This window comes from Aplosporella prunicola, assembly GCF_010093885.1.
Source record: "Aplosporella prunicola CBS 121167 unplaced genomic scaffold K452scaffold_16, whole genome shotgun sequence".
NCBI lineage: Eukaryota > Fungi > Ascomycota > Dothideomycetes > Botryosphaeriales > Aplosporellaceae > Aplosporella > Aplosporella prunicola.
The window spans coordinates 609,711-633,294 of NW_022983544.1; the positions used below are offsets into that span (position 1 = coordinate 609,711).

The window sequence follows — 23,584 nt, forward strand, 5'->3', positions numbered from 1 at the left end:
CAATCGTCAAAATCCGTGAAACAAAGCGCAAAGGATTGGGCTGAGTGACTACAACCACTCGGGTGTGGGGGCTGCTAGGCATAAGCGCAATCGGCTTCTTGGAGGATGCTTGATAGTGTAATAGATAGATAACGAAGAACTCTCGAGAAGACAATGTTTGAGAAGAGTTGGTACCACGCCCCTATCCAAGAGATCAGGGTCGAGGTCGAGGGAACTCTGGCTGTCAAAGGTTGGCGGTTTTGAAGGAACGGTAGAGGACAATTCTGTAGTTGGAGGTCCGCAAGATATGTGTTGAACTCCATAGCGACATTCCTCCTTTTTCGCTCCGTAACGGTGAAACACGCAGAACGAGGCGATGGTGCCGAAGGACGTACTCTCCGGAAGAAAGTACAAGGGAACTGTAAGGAACGAAGCTTTCAAAAGCCGCTGGAAAAAACTCGCTGTGCTGTCAAAACCACGAGGATCCGCCCAACCGCCGTTACTCCAGCGCCATAAACCAAAATCCTGAAGGCTTTTAGAGCCCGCTAAACGAAATCCTCAGCGATAAACTATCTTTTGCGCTTCTTGCTCTTGTCGGCGGCGGCTGCGAAAGAGCTGTAACCAACTACACCACCAAGAACCGCAGTGGGCCCATCTGGAAAGGCGGGAACCTCAGGCACTGTTTTCTTAACAGGAACACCCATATGACGGCCATAGCGGCCCTTCCTGCCATTGCCCTCGTCTTCGCTAACGCATCCTTCAATACCGATACCTGCGTCCTTGCAACGCTGGCAAGGGCGCTGACGATCGCAGCCCTTCTTGCTCTTCCGGCAGCGTTGGCAACGAGGCTTGGTCGACAAATCTTCCTCGTCCGCACCGAATTGCTGCATGGTAAGAGAGGCACTCGACGTCTTGCGAGAGATTGAAGGAAGCGATGTGGGAGAAATTGGAGGCTTAGCAGTGTTGACAGTCTTGGTCTTGCTCTTGGGGTTGTTGTGAGCACGAGGCTTCGAGACCTTGAAGGTCTTCGAAATGGTAGACTCGGCGCGGTGCTTGACCTTCGGGACCTTGGACGTGACAATACCATTCTCATCAGGCATGAGCTCATCGCTCTCATCCTTGAACGAGTCGTCTCTGTTGTCCTCGTAGTCATCACCGCTGTCCTCGCCACTGTCATAGCTGCGGGGAAGCTCATGGTCAGGCAGCCTCCCAGCGGGCTGCAACGGTCCATGGTAGTGGGGGAGATCGTCCTCACTGCAGTCCTCGCTCGCTTCGTCGGATGAAGCCACCTCAGCCTTGCCGCTCAGAGCATCATCAAGGGTAGAGGTTGATGTGCGACCGACCGAAGAAAAGTTGGAGGCATCACCAAGGCGCATCAACTGGAGCGCGACATCCTCATCCGAAATAACACTGCCCCCGACCGTGGGGTCGGGTGTCGGGAACGCTCCGCTGTAGCCGTATGATTGCCTGGACGGCTGGCCTGGACCACTGCCACGTGTACGCAGCCTGTGTCCGTGCGGGTGCCCGCTAGAAACAGCGTAAGGAGTGCCCATTGGCATACCCTGCATGTATGAGATATCAACTTGGCCATGGCTTTGAGGCGAAGGCAAAGGATGTGTGTATGAGAAAGTTTGCTGGTTTGAGTACGTAAAGGGCGACACTCCATTGTTGCTGTTGATGCGGCGATGGGGGGAAACGGAGGGGACCGGGTTTGTCATGGGTACTTGAGGAGGTGCGAACAAAGGCAGCTCCTGATTTTAAGTAGCCATGTTAGAGCAGTAGGAACCTTGCAGAAGACTGTGGTCGAGCTTACCGAGCTGTCGAATTTGGCCCGCTTTCGACGACCGCCCTCGACGATGTTGTCGAGGCTGATCTCCGCGCTGGCCAAGTTGTCTCTGCGCGAGCTCGTGACTGATCCCTCACCGTCGCTATCGCTATAGTCGCCTGTCATGTCTCCAAGGCTGCCGTGGGAGCTGGTCGCCCGGCCCTTGAAACTCGGTCGCGAACGTGACTTAGAGTTGGTGCTCACAGAGACACTTCGGCGACCACGCGGCGATGCACTACGGTTTCGCGCGCCGCGCGAAGAGGGCCTAGATAGTTGCTGTGGAGGGAGCATCCGGTCGTCGTAATGAGACTTCCTGGGCGACATGGAGTGGCGTGGCGTATGGCTGTACTCACTGGTACCCGTAGGCTCCTGTGGTATTCTCCGGACGTACACGACCATGTTGTGCTCAAAGTTCTCATACCTCGCAATGAGTGTATTGCCATCGCGGTCTTCGAAGCTGACCCCGTAGCCCTGGCCATCATAGATGCCGTGGAAGTTCTTGACGGTCGCAACGATCGACTCAGTCGTGTCGTGGGGCCAAATGTTAACGCGCATCGGAAGGCGCGCACGGTGCTGTGGGGTGTCTTGTAAAAGAAGTTCAAAGCTGACGTGCTTAGGTTTGGCATTGTTCGGAGAGTGCGACTGCAACCACAAGTTCGCGGTCGGTGCGCCTTCAGCGACCGTAGTGCTCTGGTATGTGGAACCCATTGCGGTCGTGTTCGCGCCGAATCGGTTCTCCGTCGTGGGCTGTTGCGGTGCTTGCACGGGGTAGTTGGTGGTATCGGCGTGGCGGCTCTGGTTCGTGATGGAGTCGGTCAAGAGGTTGGAAACTTCCATACCAAGTGTACCCAGTCAATACAGCGGGTATGGAGGCTTTGCTTCGGATCGCCCAGAGCCGAAGCCAACTTGTGTTTATTTGTAGAGAAGTATGGAGGAGCGAACCGGCCGACGTCGCAAGGAGGAGAGAGGGGTCGTGGCGGAGAAGCGGTCAAAGGACGACAAGTGCCTAAACCGCGACAAGCGTCAGTTGGATGTGTTCTAGGTGTTTCATCGGCATCGCCGAGTATATTGATGCCATGGATGGGCTGTGGATGGTAGTCGTTGGCGTTAGACGGTTGAGGGGATCCAAGGGCGGAGGCCCAGGTCAGTGACGAGCGGGCCTCAGACTCGGCCGAATTTAAAAGCTCTGTCGTGCCAGAGGCATGGAGATACGGTCGCATATAGTTTGTGAAAGCAAAGACATACCGTTCGACGTGTGATGGGGTCGGGGTGTTGACGTTGAAGGAGTTCCGTCAAGCGCCGGTTCGTCGTCTGTGGCACACCGATAGGGTCAGGTTCTGCTGGGTCGTTATGAGCGAGTGTTGGCGGCAGGGCGCTAGTAATATGCTTAGGGTGCTTCTAGGCATACGGCGAAAGCCTCGGTCAACTTACCTGGGGGGCTGCGGCTTTGGGAGGGGAGGGTAGCGGAGAATGGGAGGTCAGGTCGGAGAGGAGGATGTGTGAGTGACAGCGACTCTTAACTAGCGAGTGTCAGGCGGCCCGGATGGGTCGACTTATGCCGCTCAACAACGCACCACGAACACAAGGAAGCAGGCATGTACTATGGAATATGTTTATTGGATGTATGCGATCCACTTCTGGTCCAATTGCACCTCGAATGCAGCCTACTTGGTGCGGCCCATACGTAACGTGACGCGGCGCGATGCGACACCCTGAAGAGGCAGACGGTAGTCTCCAAGACACAGAGACATGCATTACGAGCGCAAATGATGAATCTCGATGTCGCGAAGCATTTCTGTCTGCATTCGAACTGAAATACTGCCGTCATGTTGGCCATGAACCGTCCATGATATTGCGCGCAAGCCCCCCTCGTCAGATATTCGGATGCCGCTGACGGCCCTCACGGTATCTAAAGTTTAGACTAGCCTGCCGACCACTACTTGGCCTGAAGATACGCAGCACGGGCAAAGGCGACAGGGCAGCTAAAGCAAGCCAGGGCTCCTAGGAGCAGCAAAGGCGCATACGTGCCGGTGGAGCAGAGGGTCGAAGCCAGAGTTCTCGAGCGCAGCGCATCGGTCCAGCCCGCAGGTGAACAACTAATGCAGGCCGGACACGCTCCGTCGTTACGAGAAACGCAGGATGAGCGAACAGGCGTGTGTATTCTGGCTTCCGCGCGGCCAATGACATAGGGTGCCGCAGATATGTTGCGGGCGTCGGGGGAAGATCGCACAATCGAGCGCGCTCCCCAGTTCCGACTACACCAACATGCGCTTCAACATCAGATCGTCCAACATGCCCCAGAGCATGTCTAATGCGGTCGCATACACACAGAGATTCGTTTGAGGGGTCTTTTCTAGATGACCGACGTGGCGCTGCGCCCCCAGAGCGGCCCTGGGGTTCCGCTGTCTGCTGCTCCACAACGGCATGGCTGGCCGCCGTACAGCGACTCAGCAGTGGATCCGTCCGGTGAAGCAAACAAAGCATGAGGAGGCGACCTGGACTACGGTGCCGGCGAGACCATTCTCTTAAAGGATTGCCGAGTTAGCATTCTTGCAGCTGCAACTTGGCAGATCGCGACGAGCGGCCCAAGTGCTGTCTCTCCGCAATTAGGCCGGAAGCCTGGGAACAGGCGATGATGATGCGACCCCGGTTTCCTCGACAACATTCATTGCGCACACGGCGGAGTATCCATATATCTTGTCGCAGTAGCCACCCCGGGGGGCGTCGAGGGCGGGTGGCCCCGAGGAGGGTATGGATTGTAGTCACTGGCACTGTGGCAGCTACGTATCCTCATGATGGGCGCGACCAGGCCGACTGGTGCTGAGGGGGGGCGCAATGCGCAGATCAGCGGCGCTGCCGTCTTGTCCCGAGAGGCAGGCACGCAGGCAAGACCCTGAGCAGGCAGGCAGCGCAGCGCATCGCATCGCATCGCATCGCATCTTGGACATATAAAAAAAAAGAGATAGGCGATGGGCGATGGGCGATGGACCGAGGGAAGAGCGGCGCAGCGGAGAGCGGCGCGATTAAAGTCGCAAAGCACGAGGTCGGGCGCGCTTGCAGATGGTGAGTTTTAAGCGGAGGCGTCCAAACCTAGCTGATAGGCTCAGGTGTGGGGCAGCATTGTTGGCACATCGAGGGCGCGTTTCGAGATGCGCCAGCATGGTGCAACCGCTTGCGCAAGGCCAGGCAGACAGGCAGGATGGCGGCGCGAGGGATTGTGGGCGGAGCTGGCGGGGGGGGGGCCAAGAGGGCATTGATCGAGGCATGTCACGTTTTTTCGCATCGCGCACGCATCGGCAGGTTGCTGGGGGGAGGCGGGCAGCGTTTCAGGTAGGCTGGGCGATCTGGGGCGCGGGACGAAGCGGGCTTGGGCCTTGGGGGGCGCGCGACAAGCGCAGGCGGGTCGGCGAGGGCATTCGACTCGCGGCGAGGACGTTGGTGGGCTTTGAGCTGGTCGAGGGCGGGCGCGGCGGACGCGATGGCGCGGCGAGGAAGTGACGTTGGTGCGGCGGCCCCGGCCCCGGGGAAATCCAGCCGCCGCGGCCGCCGCCCAGCGCAGCATGATCCCTGATCCCGGTACACCGCCGTCTGTTTACACAGACCTTCTTGCGCTGGCCGTGGTTCGCGCTTTCAAAACACTGGAGTTGTCTTTCCCATTCCTCCATCCCGCCATCCTCTCATTGTTCCCCAGCAACGCCTTTTAGCCAGAGCACCTTTTTTATACATGCTCTAGCTTGCCCCCCAACCCCCGTCCGCCCGCGCCCTCGACGACGCTCGGCCGTTGTTGTTGTTTTTTAATCGCAGGATCGCCGCGCAAAAGCCACTGTACCCTCGACAACTCCCCCGCTGCTAGGTACCATGGATGCCAAGGTACGTCCATCTTCCGTCCGCCAAAGTGTCTGTGTCTGCTGCGGCCTGGCCAGTGGCCACATGAGCGGGCCCCCCTCCGACCTCCTCTGCCGACCGCCTACCAAGTCACGCCGCCCATGACTCGTTGCGACTCACCCCCAGTTGCGCCATCCTGATCGGTCCTTTAACTGACCATTTCCCTTATAGCCTCAACGTCCACTGCGCGCGCTGCGTGTCCGCGATGAGAACGCTCCACCTGCTGTCCAGGCCAAAACCATTCACCAGCGTAACAAGTCCACTCCCGCCCTCTCCTCGCTCATGCAGAACGGCGCCCTCAAGGCCGCTGCCAAGCGCACTGCTTTCGCCGATGTCAGCAACACTTCGCGCGTCCAACATCCGGTGAAGGACGATCTTGCCGTTAGTGGAAAAGGCATGAAGAAAGATGCCACGCTTGAGATCTCAAAGTCTTCCACCATCCTCCGCCCGGCCCAACGTCCCAACTCCACCGCCTCCCAAAAGATCCCTCACCAAACCGACAACTCGAAAGAAAACGTCCCTGAGCCCGTCGCGCAACCCGTCCAGGCCAAGAAGATCACTGCTAAGCGCAGCACTGCCATTTTCCGAGAGCCTGCGCCCGTCGAGGTCAAGCCATCCAAGGAACCCCTCGCCCCTGTCCAGAAGCCCCACTCTACACGTCGCGAAAGAAGCAACACCGCTCCTGAGCTTTCTCCCCCGGCTGAACGCATGACTCAGGTGGAAACAATCGCCGAGGAGACGATCGAAGAACATGCGCCTTCTGTGCCTCGTGAGGAGTCTACTACTAGTCTTCAGACTGCCGTCGTTGCCGAGGAAAATTATGGTCACCCTGTTACGCAAGCTGCTGACCCTCTGTCTCGCAAAGAACCTAAGCACGCCACTGGCCATGAACAGGTTGAACTTCCGGAACAAAAGACACAAGATGTTGAACGCCACCAGGTGGAACTTCTGTCAGCGAAAGATCTCCTTGCTGTGGCCGAATTGGACAAGTACGAGGATTACTACGACGAAGAGGACGAAGACTACTACGACGCGGATGGATACACTGGCTACACTACGACTAGGTCTTTGCGGCCTAGAGCAGACACCACGACTGGTGGTGTCACCGTGGTCCTTGCTCCTAGAGTCACGGCACGTACTAGAGCGGAGCTTGAAGCTGCTAGGCAGTGGGTTGAGGACAACAAGACGGCCGAGGATATCGAGGATGAGGTCTGGGATACGTCAATGGTTGCGGAGTACGGTGACGAAATCTTTGAGTACATGAGAGCGCTTGAGGTTCGTATACGCCTGTTCTTCGCAAAGTCACTATGCTAATCGTAAGCGCAGGAAAGGATGAAGCCCAACCCCTTCTATATGGACAACCAGGCCGAAATCCAGTGGTCCATGCGCTCTGTTCTCATGGACTGGCTTGTCCAGGTTCATCACCGTTTCACTCTTCTACCGGAGACTCTCTTCCTCGCGGTTAACTACGTGGATCGTTTCTTGTCCTGCAAAGTCGTATCTCTCGGTAAGCTTCAGCTCGTTGGTGCCACTGCTATCTTTGTCGCCGCGAAGTACGAGGAAATCAATTGCCCTTCGGTCTCGGAGATCGTTTACATGGTTGACGGCGGATACACCGTGGATGAAATCCTCAAGGCGGAGCGTTTCATGCTGAGCATGCTCCAATTCGAACTTGGCTGGCCGGGTCCGATGAGCTTCCTTCGGAGGATTAGCAAGGCTGACGACTACGACTTGGAGACACGTACTCTGGCCAAGTATTTCCTGGAAATTACGATTATGGATGAGCGCTTCGTCGGATGCACCCCGAGCTTCACTGCTGCGGGAGCACACTGTCTGGCTCGTTTCATGCTGAAGAAGGGCGACTGGGTAAGTCTACATGATGTGCACAAGAGGACATTATGCTGATAATTAACAGAGCCCTGCCCACGTGCATTACTCCGGTTACACCTATTCTCAGCTTCGTCCCCTCGTCTCAGTTATTCTGGAGTGCAGTGAACAGCCTCAGAAGCATCATGCTGCCGTCTACGACAAGTACTCCGACAAGCGATACAAGCGTGCCTCGCTCTTTGTCGAAACGGAGCTCCACAAGGGCTTCCAACTGCCGTCGATTTCTCGCGATTGTGCCAGCTCGATCGGCTACAGTTCCACCTGGCGTCGCATGTGAGTCTTGCCACGCTAGCAAGCGCGTCCCAGGATGGGCATGAGGCTTGCTTTGGACTTTCTTTTTGCCCCTTTTGGAATTTGATTTGCTTTTCTTGAACATGCGACTTGCCCTTTCAAGAGACCCCTTGCTTCACAGATTCCCCCACCCTCTGTCTCCTTCTTTTCCACGCGTAATGCGTTGTACAGTGGGCGATATTGGGTTCACGATGCCACGACGAAACGAACCCATAATTCCCCTTTTTCCGACTTTATGCAGCAACTCCAGTGCTTCTCAACACAAGTTTTTTCTGTAGCTTTATGGGCGGTAGAGACTGCGGACTCCTGAAGTATTGGCGTTAATGGGACATTCACCGATAGGTTTGTGTCATGGTCAGGCTTTATACCGGATAGGCGCCGCAAATAGTGGTAGATTCACCCAGCAGTTCTCAAACAGATTTATCCAAGCTGAAACCGTGCTCCGTCTGCTTTTGGCATGTGGCGCGTGACCGACGGGTTGTCCCTTGCTACCTACATTCGTTGTCAGGGTAACCATCACATCCAATCACTTCTGAGGCACTTTGCGTAACATGTGATGTGACTTGACGTATCTATTTGCAGATTGGGCCGCAGTTGATTATAGTGGTAGGCTTATGACTGTTCTCCCGGGGATGGGCATGAGCATCCAACGCGAGTACGAGGTAATCCATGAATGTGAAACTGGTCTCTTGCATGCCGATAGCAGGAGGCCCTCGTGTATATCACGGGGCTCCACCAATGACGGAGTATCTCATTTAATCTGTTCTGTTGGTGGCGCTTTCCCTTTTGAGGCAACATGTGCCTGAGGCATCAAACCAACCAAACTGTCTTTCAGGAGCTTAGCGCCCATGCTCAGTTCAACGTCATGCATGGAATATGGATGCGCAAGCAGATCCGATCCCATGCTACTTGATTCCCTCCAGTTCGGATATGGCAATCCCGACGATTCTCTTCACGTTCCTCCCCTTGCCCATGACCAATGATATCATATCAAACAGATTCGTGCCGTTGTTTCGTTACGAAGGGGCCGAAGGCGAAATCAGTACAACGGAGTCGCCTACAATTCAGTCAGCGCATGCTCATCTAGTCGAGTGCCATGACACCAGCGTCCATACCTCTGACGAAGAGCATTTCGGACTGCTTCTTGACCGTCTGCCCAACAGTTAGCCATCGTGTAGCCGGTATTCCGGGCATGTTGCGCTGACCCTCACGACTTCCTCCTCGTTCTCGTCTTCTTCTACCACGTAGATGGTCTCTTCCACATCGCCCAGCACCACATTGCAGTGGCTGTCGTACGCCTGTCCACACCATCATCAGCTCCTCATGCTCCCGCGGTATGCCAATGTGCGCTACGCGCTCGCGCACTTACGTGCAGGCGGCCCTTCAGCTCGCGGTCACCTCTGAGCTTGACGAAGACGACCTCATCGAGGCACAGGCGGACGAGGTCGAGCGGTTCGTTGACCGGCGCGGTCGCGGTGTCGTCGACGTCAGCCATGGCAGGCTAGAATTGTGAGTTCGGGTCGGGAAGGGTGGGTTTGCCGGGGTAGATCGTTGGCAGTGATGTTGCCCGCGCCGTTGCTCGGGACGTTGATGCCAAGACACTAGTCACCTGCTTCCGCGATGCGGGCAGTGACGGGAACTATGAAGATCACGGTTGCTGCTCTGCGGTTATTGAGTGAGACAAACTCTTGACCCGAACGCGTCTTCGCGAGAATCCAAGCTCCTTGATTTTCGTGTTCCCGCTGGCCTATTGCAGAAGACTGTCGAACCGAACATGACAGCATGCACGTGATCCCCCGGCTGCAGTGCTTGGGTGAAACGCCACGATGATGACGCTCCGCGTGTTTCACATAGTCGCGCAGGCAGGTTACTAATAACTCCCTCCCCAGAGCTGATCGTTGCCATCGCGAATCCAGGATCATCTCCGGCCACTTTGCGCGTAACTGCAACTCTCTCCCTATCTCCACCACCTTCGTCGCGACGCGCAATATGACCGAAGAAGAGCATCCCTTCATCGCGGGGCGTCCGCCCGTCATGGACCACCTCACATACCTTACCCTGGTAGAGCATAACCTGACACCAGAGCTGCTCCCCACGTTACACACGGTTCTTCAGGATCCCGAGCTTACCACCAACATTGGCTGGGATCTGGTCCATCTACTGCTTCCGCTGTTACCGGCTTCCGAGCAATGCCTGCAGGACATCGCAAGGCTGGGCAACCCGCGGGAAGTGGTTCTCAAAGTCACGGAATCTTTGAGGCTTCTTGACTTTGAGAGCATCGACCAAGATGAAGAGGAAGAGACCCACCCGCTTGCTGGCGACAGCGCCATCGTGTCAGATGACGAGTCTGTGAAGAGCAAGGCACAAGATTCCGTGACCAGCAAAGCCGATGATAAAGATCCGAAGACACCTCTTCCGATCTTACAATTTGAAGCGCTTCTTTCTATGCTTGCTGTGTTACATCCGCGCATCAGAACAAAGTACCCAAGTCGGTTTCTGTCAACTTCTCTCCAGGCTGTCTTAAGCAGCTATAGCGAGGCTGGGCCATATGCAACCAACCTTACACCGGCAGTGACAAAGTTAGTGAAGACATTGTCAGGCACGAAACGACCGCATTTGCCGCCAAGAACGAGCAGCTTTTCTTTTGCCAAAGCTACTTTGCCTGAGATTGCGGCAGATCCGGAAGCGTCCAAGGAACCGACATCGCAGGGGGATGATGAGTTACAGAACAAGCTCCTGCAGTCCTTCCTCACTCATATCTTGGAAGATTATATGCTTTCTCTTTCCTCGCCCGAGGATGTTCCCGCGCTTGCCTGGACGGCTCGTGTACATGAAAAACTCCATCCGGAGAGGAAAATTCCCAACAAAATGACGTATGCGGAGCGCTTCAACGAGGACGAACCTTTGGTGGAAAGGTCAGGCATTGTGGGACAGCTTGCCGCTCTTGCCCGTGATCTTGATATACCGTCTGAAGATCTATATGCAGCAATCACTGACACGAAGCCGGAACCTAATGGGTTGCCATCGGAAGAAGACGAGCCTCCATCAACGGCAGACGACATTCCGCTGTCCAAGACAGGGTCTCTCTTCTTGTTCACTGCTCGTAAGATAAGCGAGGTTCTCTACAATTTGCCTCTGGATGCTCAGGACCTTTATATCTTTCCTGAGCATGCGACTATCATGGAGAATTTCCTTAGCATGACGCCGGGGAACATTGGCACAGAGCCTGAGGCACTGATTGACACTCTTCTCACATTGGGCATCCTTGCCATTGAGAAGAACATGGTCGGTGAACCCGCAGATGATGAATACTTTGCCAAGTATTTGCAGACTACATCGCTGCTCTCAGCCAACAGTCCTTCTCCCACTCTCCGCTATCACGCACACTATCTTACTTCCACGGTCCTCCGCTCTCATCCCTCCGACATTGTCCGCCTTTCATTCATCCGCGACACCCTTGAGCATTGCCCTTACGAGAATCTCAAGGCCAGTGCCGTGGGTTGGTTAAAGGGCGAAACCGTCGAAGCCAATATGAAGCTTCTCTCCGCTGCCCAACCAGCACCTGCACCAGTACCAGGGTCATCGTCAGGTAGCCGCGGACATTCTCGAAATGTCTCAACGGCATCAACAGAACCGGACACCAACCAGTCTATTTTCAGCACACCCGTTGCGCTGGCTACAGTGTCCCCGTTCCTCTTCCCGGACTTGTCTTACGACCTCACTGCGCCTTCGCTCCTTGAGTCGTGGTCCAAGTTCAAAATGGAACTGAGCTTTTACCTGGCCACGCTCAATTTCTATTATTTGTTGCTCTCGGCGAAGCCGCTGCACAAGGCTTTGGATGTCCATGGACTGCACGCGAATAACGATATTGGTGGTAGCTACCTGCATCCGCTGAGGCAAGTGGCTACGACGTTCAGGAAAGGCATGGCGGCCGGTGGTGAGCTAAGGATTGAGGAGGGTGAGCAGGGAGTTCAAGCGGGCGAGGGCGATTTGCGGATCTTGGAGGATGCCTTGGATAGGGTCGAGAAGGGCGTTGTGCAACTCAATGTTGAGTAAGGATTCACAAGTATGGGAGGCGATAACAATATTTCGGTCTTCTGGAAGTCTGTCTAGTTTTTTATAATTACAGCATTTCCTCTACTGCAATGTTCCCATCTTGGTTCACTTGGACCAGGCTATCCATGAAGTCGTCTGCCTACATGCACCACTCGTCGCGAAACATTAGTCTCGACATTTAATTTCCGGTATCCAGCTAGTGTCCCCATGACCACCAGCACGACTGGCTTACCTAAAAAGTCATTCGGTATCTGCGGTGTGACGATGACTGCCTCGGTTGCGGGGTGTTTTTGGTGCCCCTCCTTGCTACGGTGCCACAACAGGCACGCCACGCCCTATACCCCGCTCAAAGTCCCAACGCTGACCATGAGCTCTGCTTACAGGCGTAATTGGCAGTGCGACATTCTATCTCACCGTGATATCATATAGGATTTAAGAAGACAGTGATGCTCACCTACGCCTCCCTTTAGAAGACACTATTTTATACCTCAGAACGCTACAAACAAGTCAAATCTATAGCACAACCAACATGCCATGCACGAAACCCATAACCGCATTCACCTGCCTAACACTCGACTGCTACGGCACGCTCATCGACTGGGAGCGAGGGATCTACAACTCCCTAGCCCCCCTCCTCACGCAACTCGCACCCACGCACCCCTTCCGCAGCTCACGCGCCGCCTGCCTCCGGGCCTTCATGACGCAAGAAAGCCAGCTGCAAACAACGCACCCGTCAGCCCCCTACAGCGACCTCCTAGCCGCGATCTATCTAGCCCTAGCAGCGGAGCTCAGGCTCCCCGCGCCCAGCGCCAGCGACGCCGCCGCCTTCGCCGCCTCCATCGCCTCCTGGCCCGCGTACACAGACACCGTGCCCGCGCTGCAGCGCCTCGCGCGGCGCTACAAGCTCGTCATCCTCTCGAATGTGGACCGCGAGTCGTTTGCAGGGACGCTGGCGGGCGGGCTGGCCGGCGTGACGTTCGATGCCGTGTACACGGCGCAGGATATCGGGTCGTATAAGCCCGCGGCCCGCAACTTCGAGTTTTTGATCGAGCGCTGTGGGAGCGATTTGGGGGTTAAGAAAGAGGAGATTCTGCATACCGCCCAGAGTCTGTTTCATGATCATGTCCCGGCAGGCAGGGCGGGACTGGCTAGCGCGTGGATTGCGAGGGGCACGGGGCCGGGTGAGGAAGAGAGTGCTATGGGGGGTAAGATTGAGGATTTGGAGGATAGAGTGGATCTGACGTGGCGGTTTGGGAGTATGGGCGCTATGGCGGATGCGGTTGATGAGGCGGTTGCGAAGGAGGAGAGTTGAGTGGTTGATTTCGGTACTGGAGTGAGCGTATGCTTGAGGAGAGTTTTAGTTTGTGCAAGATAATGACTGGACCTCAACAGGTTTTGACGGTAATAAAAGGTACAGAATAATTCACATGCTCGTCAGCCTGTAGTATGTAGGTATAAAGATTGCCAGCGGTAGCTTGAACAGTGTATGCACTCTCTCGATAACGAAATGCTAACGTGCCATCAAACTGTGGAACTCTAACCTTCGGGTTCTCTAGTGATTAGCATAATATCAAAGCTCATAAGTATAGTTGAAACTAATTACTAGTACATTTAGACGTCTATCAAGTCTCTCAGAACCGCAATGTTGAGAAAAAAAGCTGGTGATTATAGCCAGAAAAGTTGATATATAGTGTTTCACTAAAATTTACACTGACCCTAAACAACTCTAATCATTTCCGTTTCAGTAGAATCGGTAAAAGTTTACGCAGAGATATGGATACAATTGACAGATATATTAGAAAGTATCTCAGCGAACAAAATATAAAATTAACGAAGAGAAGTTATCGTTAATTGAGCAGATAAGGCTACAATTCTTTAATCGGTATACCCATCCGAACGATTTCTAATTCAGCGTAAAAAATATTTAGAACATTGTTAGCTATCCCTAGGAAGTATCAACACATGACTTCGTCATTACTACTTATAGAATCAGCCTATTTTAACAGAATATTAGATATCAATGAAGCCTGAGCTATAAACTTAAGGCTAACAATAAGATTAAATAAGAATAAGGCAAAACAAAGGCACAACCAAAAACTTCAAGTCAAGAGCCCTCACCTCAGCATACCGCGCCTCAACCCCAAAACCCCCTTACCTTTTCATCCCCGCCCACTTCAAGGGCATACCCTCAAGCAATCCAACGCCAGACCAATAACTTTATATTCATACAGAACAACAAGCCAACAACGCCACCCCCAAAACCATCACGCCACGAAGCAGCAAGCCCTGCTCATGACACGCGACCTAAAACTCAACAAAGCGCCCTCCCACCACACCAACCTAAATAAAGCACATCCACCAACGTCTTTATCCCCTCCGCGCACCATACAAAAGCCCCCTCCTCCTTTTCAGACCCTCACACCCACCCATCAACACCGCCAGCTACGCAGTACGCATCACATCCACTCACTCACTCACTACTCACTCACCCACCCGTCCAACCACCACAGCCCCAACCCCAACAACCACACCAAAAAAATGAACGCAACCCCCCTCTTTCTCATCATAGCCAGCAGCCTCGCAGCCGCCATCCCGCGCGCCGCACCCACACTCACACTCGCGCCTACACCCCTCTCCAGCACGACGCCTCTTCCGCCAGCAATCCGCACGGTCACGCTCCCCGGCGCTGCCTCCTCCGCCGCCACCGCCGTCGCTGCCGCCGCTGTCGCCGACGACAACGACGTCAACGTCTACTACTGCCTCGGCAACGAGTGGGCAGGGCGGTGCGAGTACGTGCGGCGGGGGCTGTGAGTGGACGCTGTATGTACGCGGGTGTTGTGCGAGGAAGACGCTGCTACTACTACTGCTACAGCTACTGCTACAGGGAGAGCGCAAACCGCGTGGGTCTCTGTTCGTAGGCAGTGTGGGTCGCTGGCGAGCTGTGCAGCGTGCTCGGTACTAGTGCGCGCTGGGTTTGGGGTGTATATACTACGTAGTTGTTGCATATGTTGTATGTAGCTCTGCGCAGGCGCGGAGGTTTGGTTTTGGTTTCGGGTGTTTGAAATGCATATATGATGGGTTTTTTTGTAGTGGGTTTCTGCGGAACGGGTTTTAGATATAGTGGCGCTGAGTCCCTTGGGCTATCTAAATGAGCTCTAAGGTAACCTCAGTGAAAGAGCGTAGTTTCGTCTCAGGCAATGTGCTTGGGATTGTCTGTTAGGTGTGTTCTTCTTTATTCATTGTAAGAGCTATAATCTAGTTACTGAGTATTCATAACCAAAGCGTTAGAAACATCTTACCAACAACAACGCTATCCAGAACTATACACAGCCCCTCAGGGTAAACCAAACCCACCACAACACCCCAAAATCGACAATAGTGCATCCCTATACCAAAAAGAAATGAATGTACTTACTACGGCATCACGTACCGCCGACCCAGAATTCGGCCCCGGGTTCAAACAGCCCCAGCACTCCGCCACACCACCGCTCAAGCGGCCGCACCCCCACCTCAACCCACAGCTAAACCCTAGTTCACACCCGCCCGCCCACGCGGGAAAACACGCACGCGCGCATCGGCTCGGCGGTCTCGGCTGATCGGATAAAGAGGGTCGGATTTCCGTCGGATCTCGGTCGCGCCACGCCGAAGCGCGGCGCGGCCGGGTACGTCAGCGGCGGGCGGGGAACGAGGAGGGGATCCACGGTGTCCGGGTCGCTGGCGCGTGGCTTGCGCCAACACGGACGACTGCTTTTTTGGCCCGCACAAAGGGAGACGAGTTTAGCGAACAGACGGTGCGTGTGCTGGTGTGTGGGGTGCTTGTACGGTTGATGATAACGGTTGTTATTTCTCGCTTTTGGCTTTCGCGGCCAGCTTTCGTGTGCGCTCGGTTCGCCATTGGAATCCCCACGTCCATTCTGCTAGTGGCAGGGGGAACATAGCGAGGCAGATGAATGCGATCATGGTGAATGTCCAGCCAGGGCCGTTAAGGGATGTCAGGATCCTGTCGATTAGTGCGACGCCGCCAGCTCCTAAGAGGCAGCGCGTCAGATTGTTTGTAGCGATAGCGCTGGCTGCGCTCCCAGGGAACATGTCTAGAATGAGTGTGTTCGTAATGCCAAAGATGGTTGTCGACGACATGCCAATGAAGAACTGCATCACGATCGGCGCGGCGAGGTGGATTCTGTATTGCACGAACCATCCGTACGCGATAACGGTGCCGACGTTTACGAGATACCAGGCGGGCAGGGAGCTCATGCGCGCGTGTTCGACGTTGAATGTTGAGAGGTCGTTGTCGTCGTACTGCTCGGGCGCAGTGACATCAGACTCGAGCGCGCGTTTCTCCTTCCATTCCGCCCGCCGAATACGGTAAGTGCGATCCATCAGTTTGCCCCGCACGACGCTGCCGGACATGGCGCCGATGCCGTTGGCGAGGAAGCAGAGGCCAATTTGCAAGCTGCCAAGGCCATAGTGGCTCGAGAAGAGCTGGGTCGTGCTGGAAGTGACGGTGTAGTAGGACGTGTAGATTACGGCGTTGAAGAGCAGAATCACGGAGACGTCCTTTTCTTTCAGGATCAAGAGCGATCTGAGTGGGTTTGCCCATGCCTTGGGCGGGGATGGCTTGGGGCCTTCAGGTTCAGGTTTTTTGGAAAGGTGGAGCGTGTACATCAGAGGGAGTTTCCACCACTCTGTCGGCTGGTGACTGCCATTGCCTACTTGCTTGCGCATTGTCTCTGGGAGGAAAAATATCAGGACGAGGGTGTACACGCCGCCCGCGATGACCAGAAACCAAAAGATTGATCGCCAGCCAAGCGACCCAGTCAGTACACCACCAAGAAACGGTCCTATGGCGGGCCCGGCGTAAAGCCCTACAGAAAAGAAACCTTGGTAGCCAGCGCGTTCGGCGGGGGTGGAGATATCGGAAATAGTTCCGCTGCCGATGGACACGACGGAGGCCGACCCGGCGGCCTGGAGCATGCGTAGCACGAGAACCAGCCAGTAGGTGTTTGCCACGGCCAAGCCGATGGAGGCGACAATGAACACAGTAAAGGTTAAGATGTAGACGGGGCGTCTTCCCGAGTCTGGGGATGCGGTGAGCGGGCTTTCTGGCGTGGCGGCATGGAGTCGCACTTACGGTCGGTCAAAGCACCCCAGAAGGTGGGGGTGATGCCCTGGAAGATCATGTAGGTGGTGACGGACAGGTTGATCTTCTCGGAGGAGACGGCCAGGTCGGCGGCGATGTCAACGAGGGCGGGGAAATAGATATTCGCGGTGAAAGGGGAGTAGAACGCCGCGACCGATGCTATGGCGACGATCCATCGTCTCTGGGCGGGCGAGAAGACGGAGTGAGGAGGAAGGGGAGGAGTCGGGTGGATAAAGTCAGTCATGTCACGGAAGGAAAAGGTGTGAGGGAGATGGAAGCTAGGACGGGGCTTGGCCGGCGAAAACCTCAGGCCGATCCGAGCCGGCCCGCCGCTAGCAGCGCCTGAGACATCAACCTCCGAACATGCGCTCGGCAACACCACGACCTCCCGCCCGCCATCAGCATGAGCGCCACCGGCACGCGCTCGGCCACGGCCTGCATGCGCTGTCGTCGCATGAAGACAAAGTGCCTGCACGACGACGATGGCCAGCCCTGCCGGAGTTGTCTCAAGGCCCGCCATCAGTGCGTTTTCCCCGGCAGGGTGCCGCGTGCCGCTCGCGCCGCCAATATCCCGCCTCACGCTGCTCTCATGGCTCCGCCCATGGACCAGCCTCTCCCTCCCCAGCTGGTCCCCGAGCAGCATTTCGATCTTTCTCCCACCTACGCTCATGATTGCGAGCATGCCATCGAGCACAGCCGCTGGCCCTTTCCCTGCTTTCACCGCCCCAGCTTCATCCGGCAGCTAAAGGAGGGCAGCCTGCCGCGCGCCCTGTACTTTGCCATGCTCACCGTCTCTGCAAGGTAACCAGCCCGGTCCATCCGATAGCCCCGCGGCCGCTAACGTGCGCTGTAGAGGCTCGCCCGGCCTGCTGCGCCATTTCGGATCGCCATCGGCTGCTTCCGACTACTTTTCAAAGGAGGCCCAAGCAACCATCTTCTCCAGCATGGACTGTCCGTCCGTCCCAGACATCCAGTCCCTCTGCCTCCTCGCCATGTACTTCTGGGGCTCCGGGAGGGGGACCAGGGCGTATGTTTGCCTTGGCATGGCCGCCCGGATGGCCCAGATGTTCTGGCCTCAGGCGACGTCGAGAGACACGGACTTTGTCGCTTCAGAAACTGCCCGCAGGAGCATCTGGGTATGCTTCATCATGGATCAGTTTCTCTCCAATGGCAGTGGACGGCCACCCGCCTTCCACGAGGAACAAATGAACATTTCACTCCCGTGCAGCGAGGACGACTTTCACTTCGGAAGTGCAGTGCTCGTCCCCAAACTTGACGGCGAACTTCCAGACCACAGCACTTCGGACGCGGCCAGGTCGGATGTAGGAGAGTTTGGCCACATGATCCGGGTGGCTATCTTGTGGCGGAAGGCTATCGCCTGGGTCTTGGACCCTCCGAAAGACGAGCAGGACGATTCGACCTACTATCAGCTTGAGAAGAACCTCGTTGATTGGCAAAAGGCACTTCCTTCGCGTCAGCAAGACACGCCAGGCAAAATCGATTTGCACATTCCCCTCGGCAACGGCCACACTTTCGCCTTCACTCATTGCATCTACCACTGCGCCCGCATCTTCCTCAACAGGCGCCAACTGCATCGGATTGGCCGTCGGGCGGGCGCAGATAGTGACAATGACTACGCAACTCACACGGTCAATACGATCTTCGACTCGGCGCAGCGTATCACGACGCTCGTCGCGACGCTAGACTCATCCAGCCTGTCGGAACCCTCGCAGATCTACACCATCTTCATCCTCTTCTCCTCCTTCACCGCCGCCTCGACAGTCGCCTACATGAACATCCAAGAGCTCTCAGAGCCGCGCGAGGAGTCCTTCACCATCGTGCGTGCCAACCTCGAGATCTTGCGCAAGTCGCAGCACATCTGGCCGCTGGCAGAGGGCTGGTACTTCGAGCTATGCCGAATGGTGAGGGTGCTGGATGGGCGCGCAGCCGCGGCCCAACAGCAGAACCAACAGCCAGCACCACAGCAGCAGCAGCAGCAGCAGCAGCAGCAGCAGCAACACCCGCCCGGAACAGGGCCAGGCACGCCGCTGCCGCCTCCGCCCGGCGCAACAGCTCCCCGCTACCCCGAGCCCAACGGGCAGCTGCCTCCGCTGAACGGCCCGCCCCCGCCTGCAATGGACGGACAAGGCGCGGTCGCCGCCCCGCCTCCGCCGCCGGCTTACCCCTCCCCGTATGCGAGCGCCCCGACGCCGTACGACACTGTGCCGCCGCCGGGGCCGTACGACAAGCCCCCCGGCGCGGGTGTGCCGTGCGCGGATGGCCAGGTCGAAATCGACAGCGGCCAGTTCGAGCAGCACCTTTTGGGCTTGGACGACCTGGCTGCGTTCATGGGCATTGGCGGCGTGGCGCTCGGGAACGGGTATTATAGCTGAGGAGGGTGGTGCGTGGGGCGGTCGAGTGGTTTGCTCGCATTGCATTTGTTTCTTCTATGCGTTGGGTCGTGAGATGGGGCAGAGGATATTATATGTACACGGCGCGTGAGTGAGTGAGCGCTGCTGTGCTTGCTAGCGGGATGGCGACGGCGACGGCGACGATGACGGTGATGGTGTGGGAGGGAAAGGGCGAGCGAGCGAGCAAGCGGGGCGCTACTACCTAATTGGGCCTGGGCCTGCTGCCTGCCAGGCTGCGATACCTCCCTATCTAGTTAGCTGCCCACCCGGTGAGCGCGCGTTACGCAGATGTATAGTCGAGGGCGAGGCGCGACGCGACGCGACGTGGGTGCGGCTGCGGCTGCGTTTTTGTTTATATCATATACCTTAGTTTTCGCGCGCTGCGTTTGCCTGCGATGCTGTGCTGGTTTTGTGAGTGGTTGGTGGTGGCTGAGGAAAGTGGTCAGTGTGGAGTTTTGTTGTAGTTGAGAACAACCTAAGCACTGCACTGCTGTTGTAAGATCCAATGGCTACACCTTAAGTAACACTGCTATTAAGACCGTCTGCCTTAGAAGGGCCCACCCTCAAAGTTGTCTACAAAAAGCATTACCACAGCACAACTATGTACCTAAATGTACATCTAATACTCCGTCAAACTACCTATCCCCACGACCGGAGTGACTTCTCCTATTAAAGAACGATAGGTACCAGCATACTTGCCACCAATCACGTAAGCACTATCCTCCCGAGTAGACTATACATAAATAAACCAACAGCAGCAAGTAACCCTCGAACCACACGAGCTCAACAAGCAGTTTATCACGGCTTGCCATCGCAAGATAACTGAGGTCACCAACATGAGGCGACATACTAAGCTGTCGGCCGTGCACAGCAACAACACCTCAGCGCAATAGCAGCAAGACGCCCTCTCACCACCACTAGAGTCTAGAGCCACGTCAACGCCAGCCCAGCATCAGTACTAAATGACGATAACGACTATCAACTAGTACGACCGATACTCATCACTACCGCGAGCCGAAGAACGCGCACATCCGCAGACAATGGCGGGGATCTATATATGCTTTACTATACTAAGCTATTAAGAGACGAGTATATTAAACAGTGCAAGAAAGAGAGAGAGATAGAGAGAGAGATAAAAAGAAATCAACACACAAACCGCACCTGATGCAGACGACTTCAAAGAGAGACCTAATATGCCAAAGCTGCAGAAAGCGCGACATACAGCAGCAGCCAGTACCTTGATTTAATTACCTATCGACTATCCATCAACCCACCCAAAACAAACACCCAGAAAACCAAAAAAAAAAAAAAAAAAACATGCAAGCCAACACACGCGCCCAAAGACGCATGAGCGGAACCAGACGCAGCCCACAATCAGCGCCCGACCATCCCGGTCTAGACAGCGCTGCGAGCGTAGCAAGCTTTAGCAGCAGCAGCAGAAGAGCGCACCAGGTCCCACCGCGTGGCATAAAAAATCAGACAGATTTCCTTAGTCGATCTTGGCGCCTATTACGAGGTACGCAGACATTGAGGTTTTCCGTCTGCATCCCCTTGCCGACGCCTTTGTGTTTGTGGGGAGCGAGGAGGGAAGGAGAGGGGGATGGAGGCGGAGAGAGGGGAGGGAGGAATAGGGTGCTGAGAGGAAGATTTAGAGAGGTGGGGAGAGGGTTGGGAGGGACTGGAATATGGAAAACTAGAGATGAGGAACGTGCAGAGGAAATTCGAGACTGAGAGGACGGAAATATGAAGAGGTCCGGTGAGAAACATGTGAGGGACAGGAAAATAGAGTCAGTGAGATGGAAAAGTAGGTGGTATATCGACAGTCATCAAAAATCAAAGAAACCCTAGAGTTCAAACCACTGAATATTAAAGTGAATGTATGAAACCGGATACTCTACCATGGAGTTCCAGTCTAACTACTCACAAACGATCACCATGCTAAAAAGCGGCCGGCCAAGGCTTCATAAAGGCTTGTCGCCTTTGTCGCCATATGGCCGTCTCGCTCAAAGTACAAAAACAAAATGCCCAGACCTTGTACAGACCAATTTTAACCCGCTGAGTGAACGGCGCCTCATGCAGCCTCCTTGGTCTTTTCCACCTCGACGCGCTCGGGGCTGTGATCGGGATGATCGGGGACACCGTCCTTTTCGACATCGCCGCGCTCGAGCGCCTTGACGAAGCTGGTGGACTTGTGCGACTTCCAAGCCGGGATGCCGATGTACTTGATGCCGTTGACGTCGTCGGTGAACATGGACTCGACCTCCTCGAGCGTCTTTCCAGCCGTTTCCGGGAACATGAAGTAAACGTGGATTGTCATGGCAAGACAGAAGACGGCGAAGATGATGTACACCTTCCACTGGATGTTGACGAAGGCGGGTGGGACGAACTATTTAAGTTGTGTCAGTCAGGCCACTGATCTGCAAGGGAAGGCTGGGGTTGCACAAGAATGGGGTGATGCGCTGCGGGGTAGGAGAAAACATACGTAAGCGAGGGCGAAATTGAAGATCCAGTTTGCCGACGTCGCAAGCGCAACGGCCTTGCCGCGCACGCGGAGCGGGACAACTTCCGGCGGGTAGATCTACAGCAGCATTAGCTTAGGTTCGTAGCCAGGTCGCCGGGACTGCACTCACCCAAGAGACAGGACCCCAGGTCGGCGCGTAGGAGGCAACGAAAAGGTATGAGCAGGCAATGACTGCTTTGGAAGCAGCTCCACTGACTTCCCACGAAGCTTCCTTCGTGCCGTTGACACCTCCAGGGGGAGCAGGTTTGCCATGGGCGCCCATGACGCCGGCGACAGCGAAAAGCCAAGTCATCATGAGTACGGAGCCAATCAGAAGAGTTGGGCGGCGTCCCCATTTGTCGACAAACAGGAGAGCGGGGACAGTCATCACGACGTTGATGACATACTGGATGGAAGAAGAGACAAGCAGAGTGTTGGTCAAGCCGGCCATGGTAAAGACGTACGAAATGTAGTACCTGGTGGATTGGTCAGACTTTGGGTAAACGCCATCCAAGAGCAGAAAACTTACATCATGACGTTCATGCCAGTCAACTGCGACCAAACCTGGGTCATGATGACAATGTGCGTACGGTTGATCATCTTCGGCTTAAAGAGTTCCAGATAGGTGACGTCGGCATTCTGGCGCTCCCACTCGACAGTGTTCTTGATCTCCTGGAACTCAGTCGAGACGAAGCGGCTATTGGGGTCACCCTTTCCGTGGACCAATGTAAGGACGCTGTGACATTCTTCCCAGCGATCCTTGCGAGCGAGCCAACGCGGCGACTCGGGTAGGAAGATCATTCCAAAGAAAAGAAGAATGGCAGGGAGTGCTTGAATAGCCCATGGGATGCGGAAGGCAGCAGTTCCATCAACGTGCGAGGTACCCTACGCGAGGGTCAACATTAACCCCTCGAGTTGCACTGGGCTGGACTTACATATGAAATGTAGAACATGATCATGATGCCCCACGTGATGGCCCATTGCTGGGCGCCGACAACCATACCACGCTTGCTGGGCGGAGCAAGCTCAGAGATGTAGACGGGGACTTGGGCGGAGCAAATGCCGACGCAAACTCCGTTGATGAAGCGGCCGACAATCAGCATGGCAATGCCGTTGGTAGCGGCGACGAGAACGCAACCAATGCACCTGTTTGATAGGCGGAAAGATCAATAGCTGAACCCACAAATTTGCCGGAGGAATGTTTACCAGATGACGCTGCCGATCATGATTGCCTTCTTACGTCCAAGATTGTCGGAAAGATAGCCTGCAACCCGGGTTAGTAGCGAGTCAGTTATGGTCGGCGAGAATTGACATACCAGAAGCCAGAGCACCGATGTAGGAACCACCAGGCATGGAGGCAGTGATACCGCCTTGAACATCCGACTTGGGGCCTTTGCATGTGCCCGCGCCTTGGTGGAAGTAGCATTTGTACTGTTCAGTGGGAATGATGGCGGACATGGAGGCAATGTCAAAGCCGAAGAGACCACCGCCAACGACGGCGATGGAGGCGATGAAGTAGATGTTGCCGATATACCAAGTGTTCTTCCACATAGTGGGCAACTTGGGTGCTCAATGGAGCGAGATTAGGGTAGGTTGAGGGTGCACCGCTG

General features: G+C 55.5%; 10 protein-coding genes across 10 annotated transcripts; 5 read left to right on the plus strand and 5 right to left on the minus strand.

Annotated features, from left to right (window-relative positions):
- Positions 1–548: 548 nt before the first annotated feature.
- Positions 549–3,401, minus strand: K452DRAFT_309804 (uncharacterized protein; the record flags this gene model as incomplete). Its single annotated transcript, XM_033543274.1, has 6 exons — positions 549–1,730; positions 1,793–2,599; positions 2,644–2,988; positions 3,050–3,202; positions 3,236–3,317; positions 3,379–3,401. The coding sequence occupies 6 exons, from the start codon at positions 3,399–3,401 to the stop codon at positions 549–551; spliced, it is 2,592 nt and encodes an 863-aa protein (XP_033396402.1).
- A 322-nt stretch (positions 3,402–3,723) lies between these two features.
- Positions 3,724–4,558, minus strand: K452DRAFT_50087 (uncharacterized protein). The gene has a single exon (XM_033546750.1). The coding sequence runs from the start codon at positions 4,286–4,288 to the stop codon at positions 3,806–3,808; it is 483 nt and encodes a 160-aa protein (XP_033396403.1). The 5' UTR covers positions 4,289–4,558; the 3' UTR covers positions 3,724–3,805.
- K452DRAFT_50088 (uncharacterized protein) lies at positions 4,559–5,514 on the plus strand. The gene is made up of 2 exons (XM_033546751.1): positions 4,559–4,867; positions 4,912–5,514. The coding sequence occupies exons 1-2, from the start codon at positions 4,788–4,790 to the stop codon at positions 5,300–5,302; spliced, it is 471 nt and encodes a 156-aa protein (XP_033396404.1). The 5' UTR covers positions 4,559–4,787; the 3' UTR covers positions 5,303–5,514.
- Positions 5,417–8,299, plus strand: K452DRAFT_273437 (uncharacterized protein). The gene is made up of 4 exons (XM_033539140.1): positions 5,417–5,674; positions 5,861–6,964; positions 7,016–7,555; positions 7,605–8,299. The coding sequence occupies exons 1-4, from the start codon at positions 5,663–5,665 to the stop codon at positions 7,851–7,853; spliced, it is 1,905 nt and encodes a 634-aa protein (XP_033396405.1). The 5' UTR covers positions 5,417–5,662; the 3' UTR covers positions 7,854–8,299.
- Positions 8,300–8,551: 252 nt separating this feature from the next.
- K452DRAFT_273438 (uncharacterized protein) lies at positions 8,552–9,431 on the minus strand. The gene is made up of 4 exons (XM_033539141.1): positions 9,237–9,431; positions 9,073–9,165; positions 8,983–9,019; positions 8,552–8,924 (listed from the first exon to the last, which is right to left on the minus strand). The coding sequence occupies exons 1-4, from the start codon at positions 9,360–9,362 to the stop codon at positions 8,884–8,886; spliced, it is 297 nt and encodes a 98-aa protein (XP_033396406.1). The 5' UTR covers positions 9,363–9,431; the 3' UTR covers positions 8,552–8,883.
- Positions 9,432–9,756: 325 nt separating this feature from the next.
- K452DRAFT_273441 (uncharacterized protein) lies at positions 9,757–11,951 on the plus strand. Its single transcript, XM_033539142.1, has 2 exons — positions 9,757–11,437; positions 11,516–11,951. The coding sequence occupies exons 1-2, from the start codon at positions 9,857–9,859 to the stop codon at positions 11,921–11,923; spliced, it is 1,989 nt and encodes a 662-aa protein (XP_033396407.1). The 5' UTR covers positions 9,757–9,856; the 3' UTR covers positions 11,924–11,951.
- A 519-nt stretch (positions 11,952–12,470) lies between these two features.
- K452DRAFT_194651 (uncharacterized protein) lies at positions 12,471–13,223 on the plus strand (the record flags this gene model as incomplete). The annotated part of the gene is made up of 1 exon (XM_033535919.1): positions 12,471–13,223. A coding segment is annotated over one exon (753 nt), but the record flags the coding sequence as incomplete, so codon positions are not given.
- A 2,540-nt stretch (positions 13,224–15,763) lies between these two features.
- Positions 15,764–17,307, minus strand: K452DRAFT_327498 (uncharacterized protein; the record flags this gene model as incomplete). Its single annotated transcript, XM_033544922.1, has 2 exons — positions 15,764–17,001; positions 17,055–17,307. The coding sequence occupies 2 exons, from the start codon at positions 17,305–17,307 to the stop codon at positions 15,764–15,766; spliced, it is 1,491 nt and encodes a 496-aa protein (XP_033396409.1).
- Positions 17,308–17,452: 145 nt separating this feature from the next.
- K452DRAFT_359719 (uncharacterized protein) lies at positions 17,453–19,855 on the plus strand. The gene is made up of 2 exons (XM_033546293.1): positions 17,453–17,864; positions 17,917–19,855. Exons 1-2 carry the CDS (start codon positions 17,467–17,469, stop codon positions 19,454–19,456), a joined length of 1,938 nt encoding a protein of 645 aa, XP_033396410.1. The 5' UTR covers positions 17,453–17,466; the 3' UTR covers positions 19,457–19,855.
- Positions 19,856–21,545: 1,690 nt separating this feature from the next.
- Positions 21,546–23,525, minus strand: K452DRAFT_327499 (uncharacterized protein; the record flags this gene model as incomplete). The annotated part of the gene is made up of 7 exons (XM_033544923.1): positions 21,546–21,860; positions 21,957–22,052; positions 22,105–22,450; positions 22,504–22,859; positions 22,910–23,120; positions 23,181–23,238; positions 23,291–23,525. The coding sequence occupies 7 exons, from the start codon at positions 23,523–23,525 to the stop codon at positions 21,546–21,548; spliced, it is 1,617 nt and encodes a 538-aa protein (XP_033396411.1).
- Between the last annotated feature and the right edge of the window lie 59 nt (positions 23,526–23,584).

Bases quoted from the DNA above. Each gene is read 5' to 3' on its own strand.
- K452DRAFT_50087 (XM_033546750.1), bottom strand. From the start codon at position 4,288: ATGCTTTGTTTGCTTCACCGGACGGATCCACTGCTGAGTCGCTGTACG.
- K452DRAFT_273438 (XM_033539141.1), bottom strand. From the start codon at position 9,362: ATGGCTGACGTCGACGACACCGCGACCGCGCCGGTCAACGAACCGCTC. The intron at 9,166-9,236 runs GTAAGTGCGCGA...TGGTGTGGACAG, and splicing joins AGCTGAAGGGCCGCCTGCAC to GCGTACGACAGCCACTGCAA. The intron at 8,925-8,982 runs GTATGGACGCTG...ACTGAATTGTAG, and splicing joins CGAAATGCTCTTCGTCAGAG to GCGACTCCGTTGTACTGATT.
- K452DRAFT_50088 (XM_033546751.1), top strand. From the start codon at position 4,788: ATGGACCGAGGGAAGAGCGGCGCAGCGGAGAGCGGCGCGATTAAAGTC. The intron at 4,868-4,911 runs GTGAGTTTTAAG...TGATAGGCTCAG, and splicing joins GTCGGGCGCGCTTGCAGATG to GTGTGGGGCAGCATTGTTGG.
- K452DRAFT_359719 (XM_033546293.1), top strand. From the start codon at position 17,467: ATGAGCGCCACCGGCACGCGCTCGGCCACGGCCTGCATGCGCTGTCGT. The intron at 17,865-17,916 runs GTAACCAGCCCG...CGTGCGCTGTAG, and splicing joins ATGCTCACCGTCTCTGCAAG to AGGCTCGCCCGGCCTGCTGC.
- K452DRAFT_273437 (XM_033539140.1), top strand. The intron at 6,965-7,015 runs GTTCGTATACGC...TCGTAAGCGCAG, and splicing joins AGTACATGAGAGCGCTTGAG to GAAAGGATGAAGCCCAACCC. The intron at 7,556-7,604 runs GTAAGTCTACAT...GATAATTAACAG, and splicing joins TGCTGAAGAAGGGCGACTGG to AGCCCTGCCCACGTGCATTA.
- K452DRAFT_273441 (XM_033539142.1), top strand. From the start codon at position 9,857: ATGACCGAAGAAGAGCATCCCTTCATCGCGGGGCGTCCGCCCGTCATG. The intron at 11,438-11,515 runs GTACCAGGGTCA...GACACCAACCAG, and splicing joins CCCAACCAGCACCTGCACCA to TCTATTTTCAGCACACCCGT.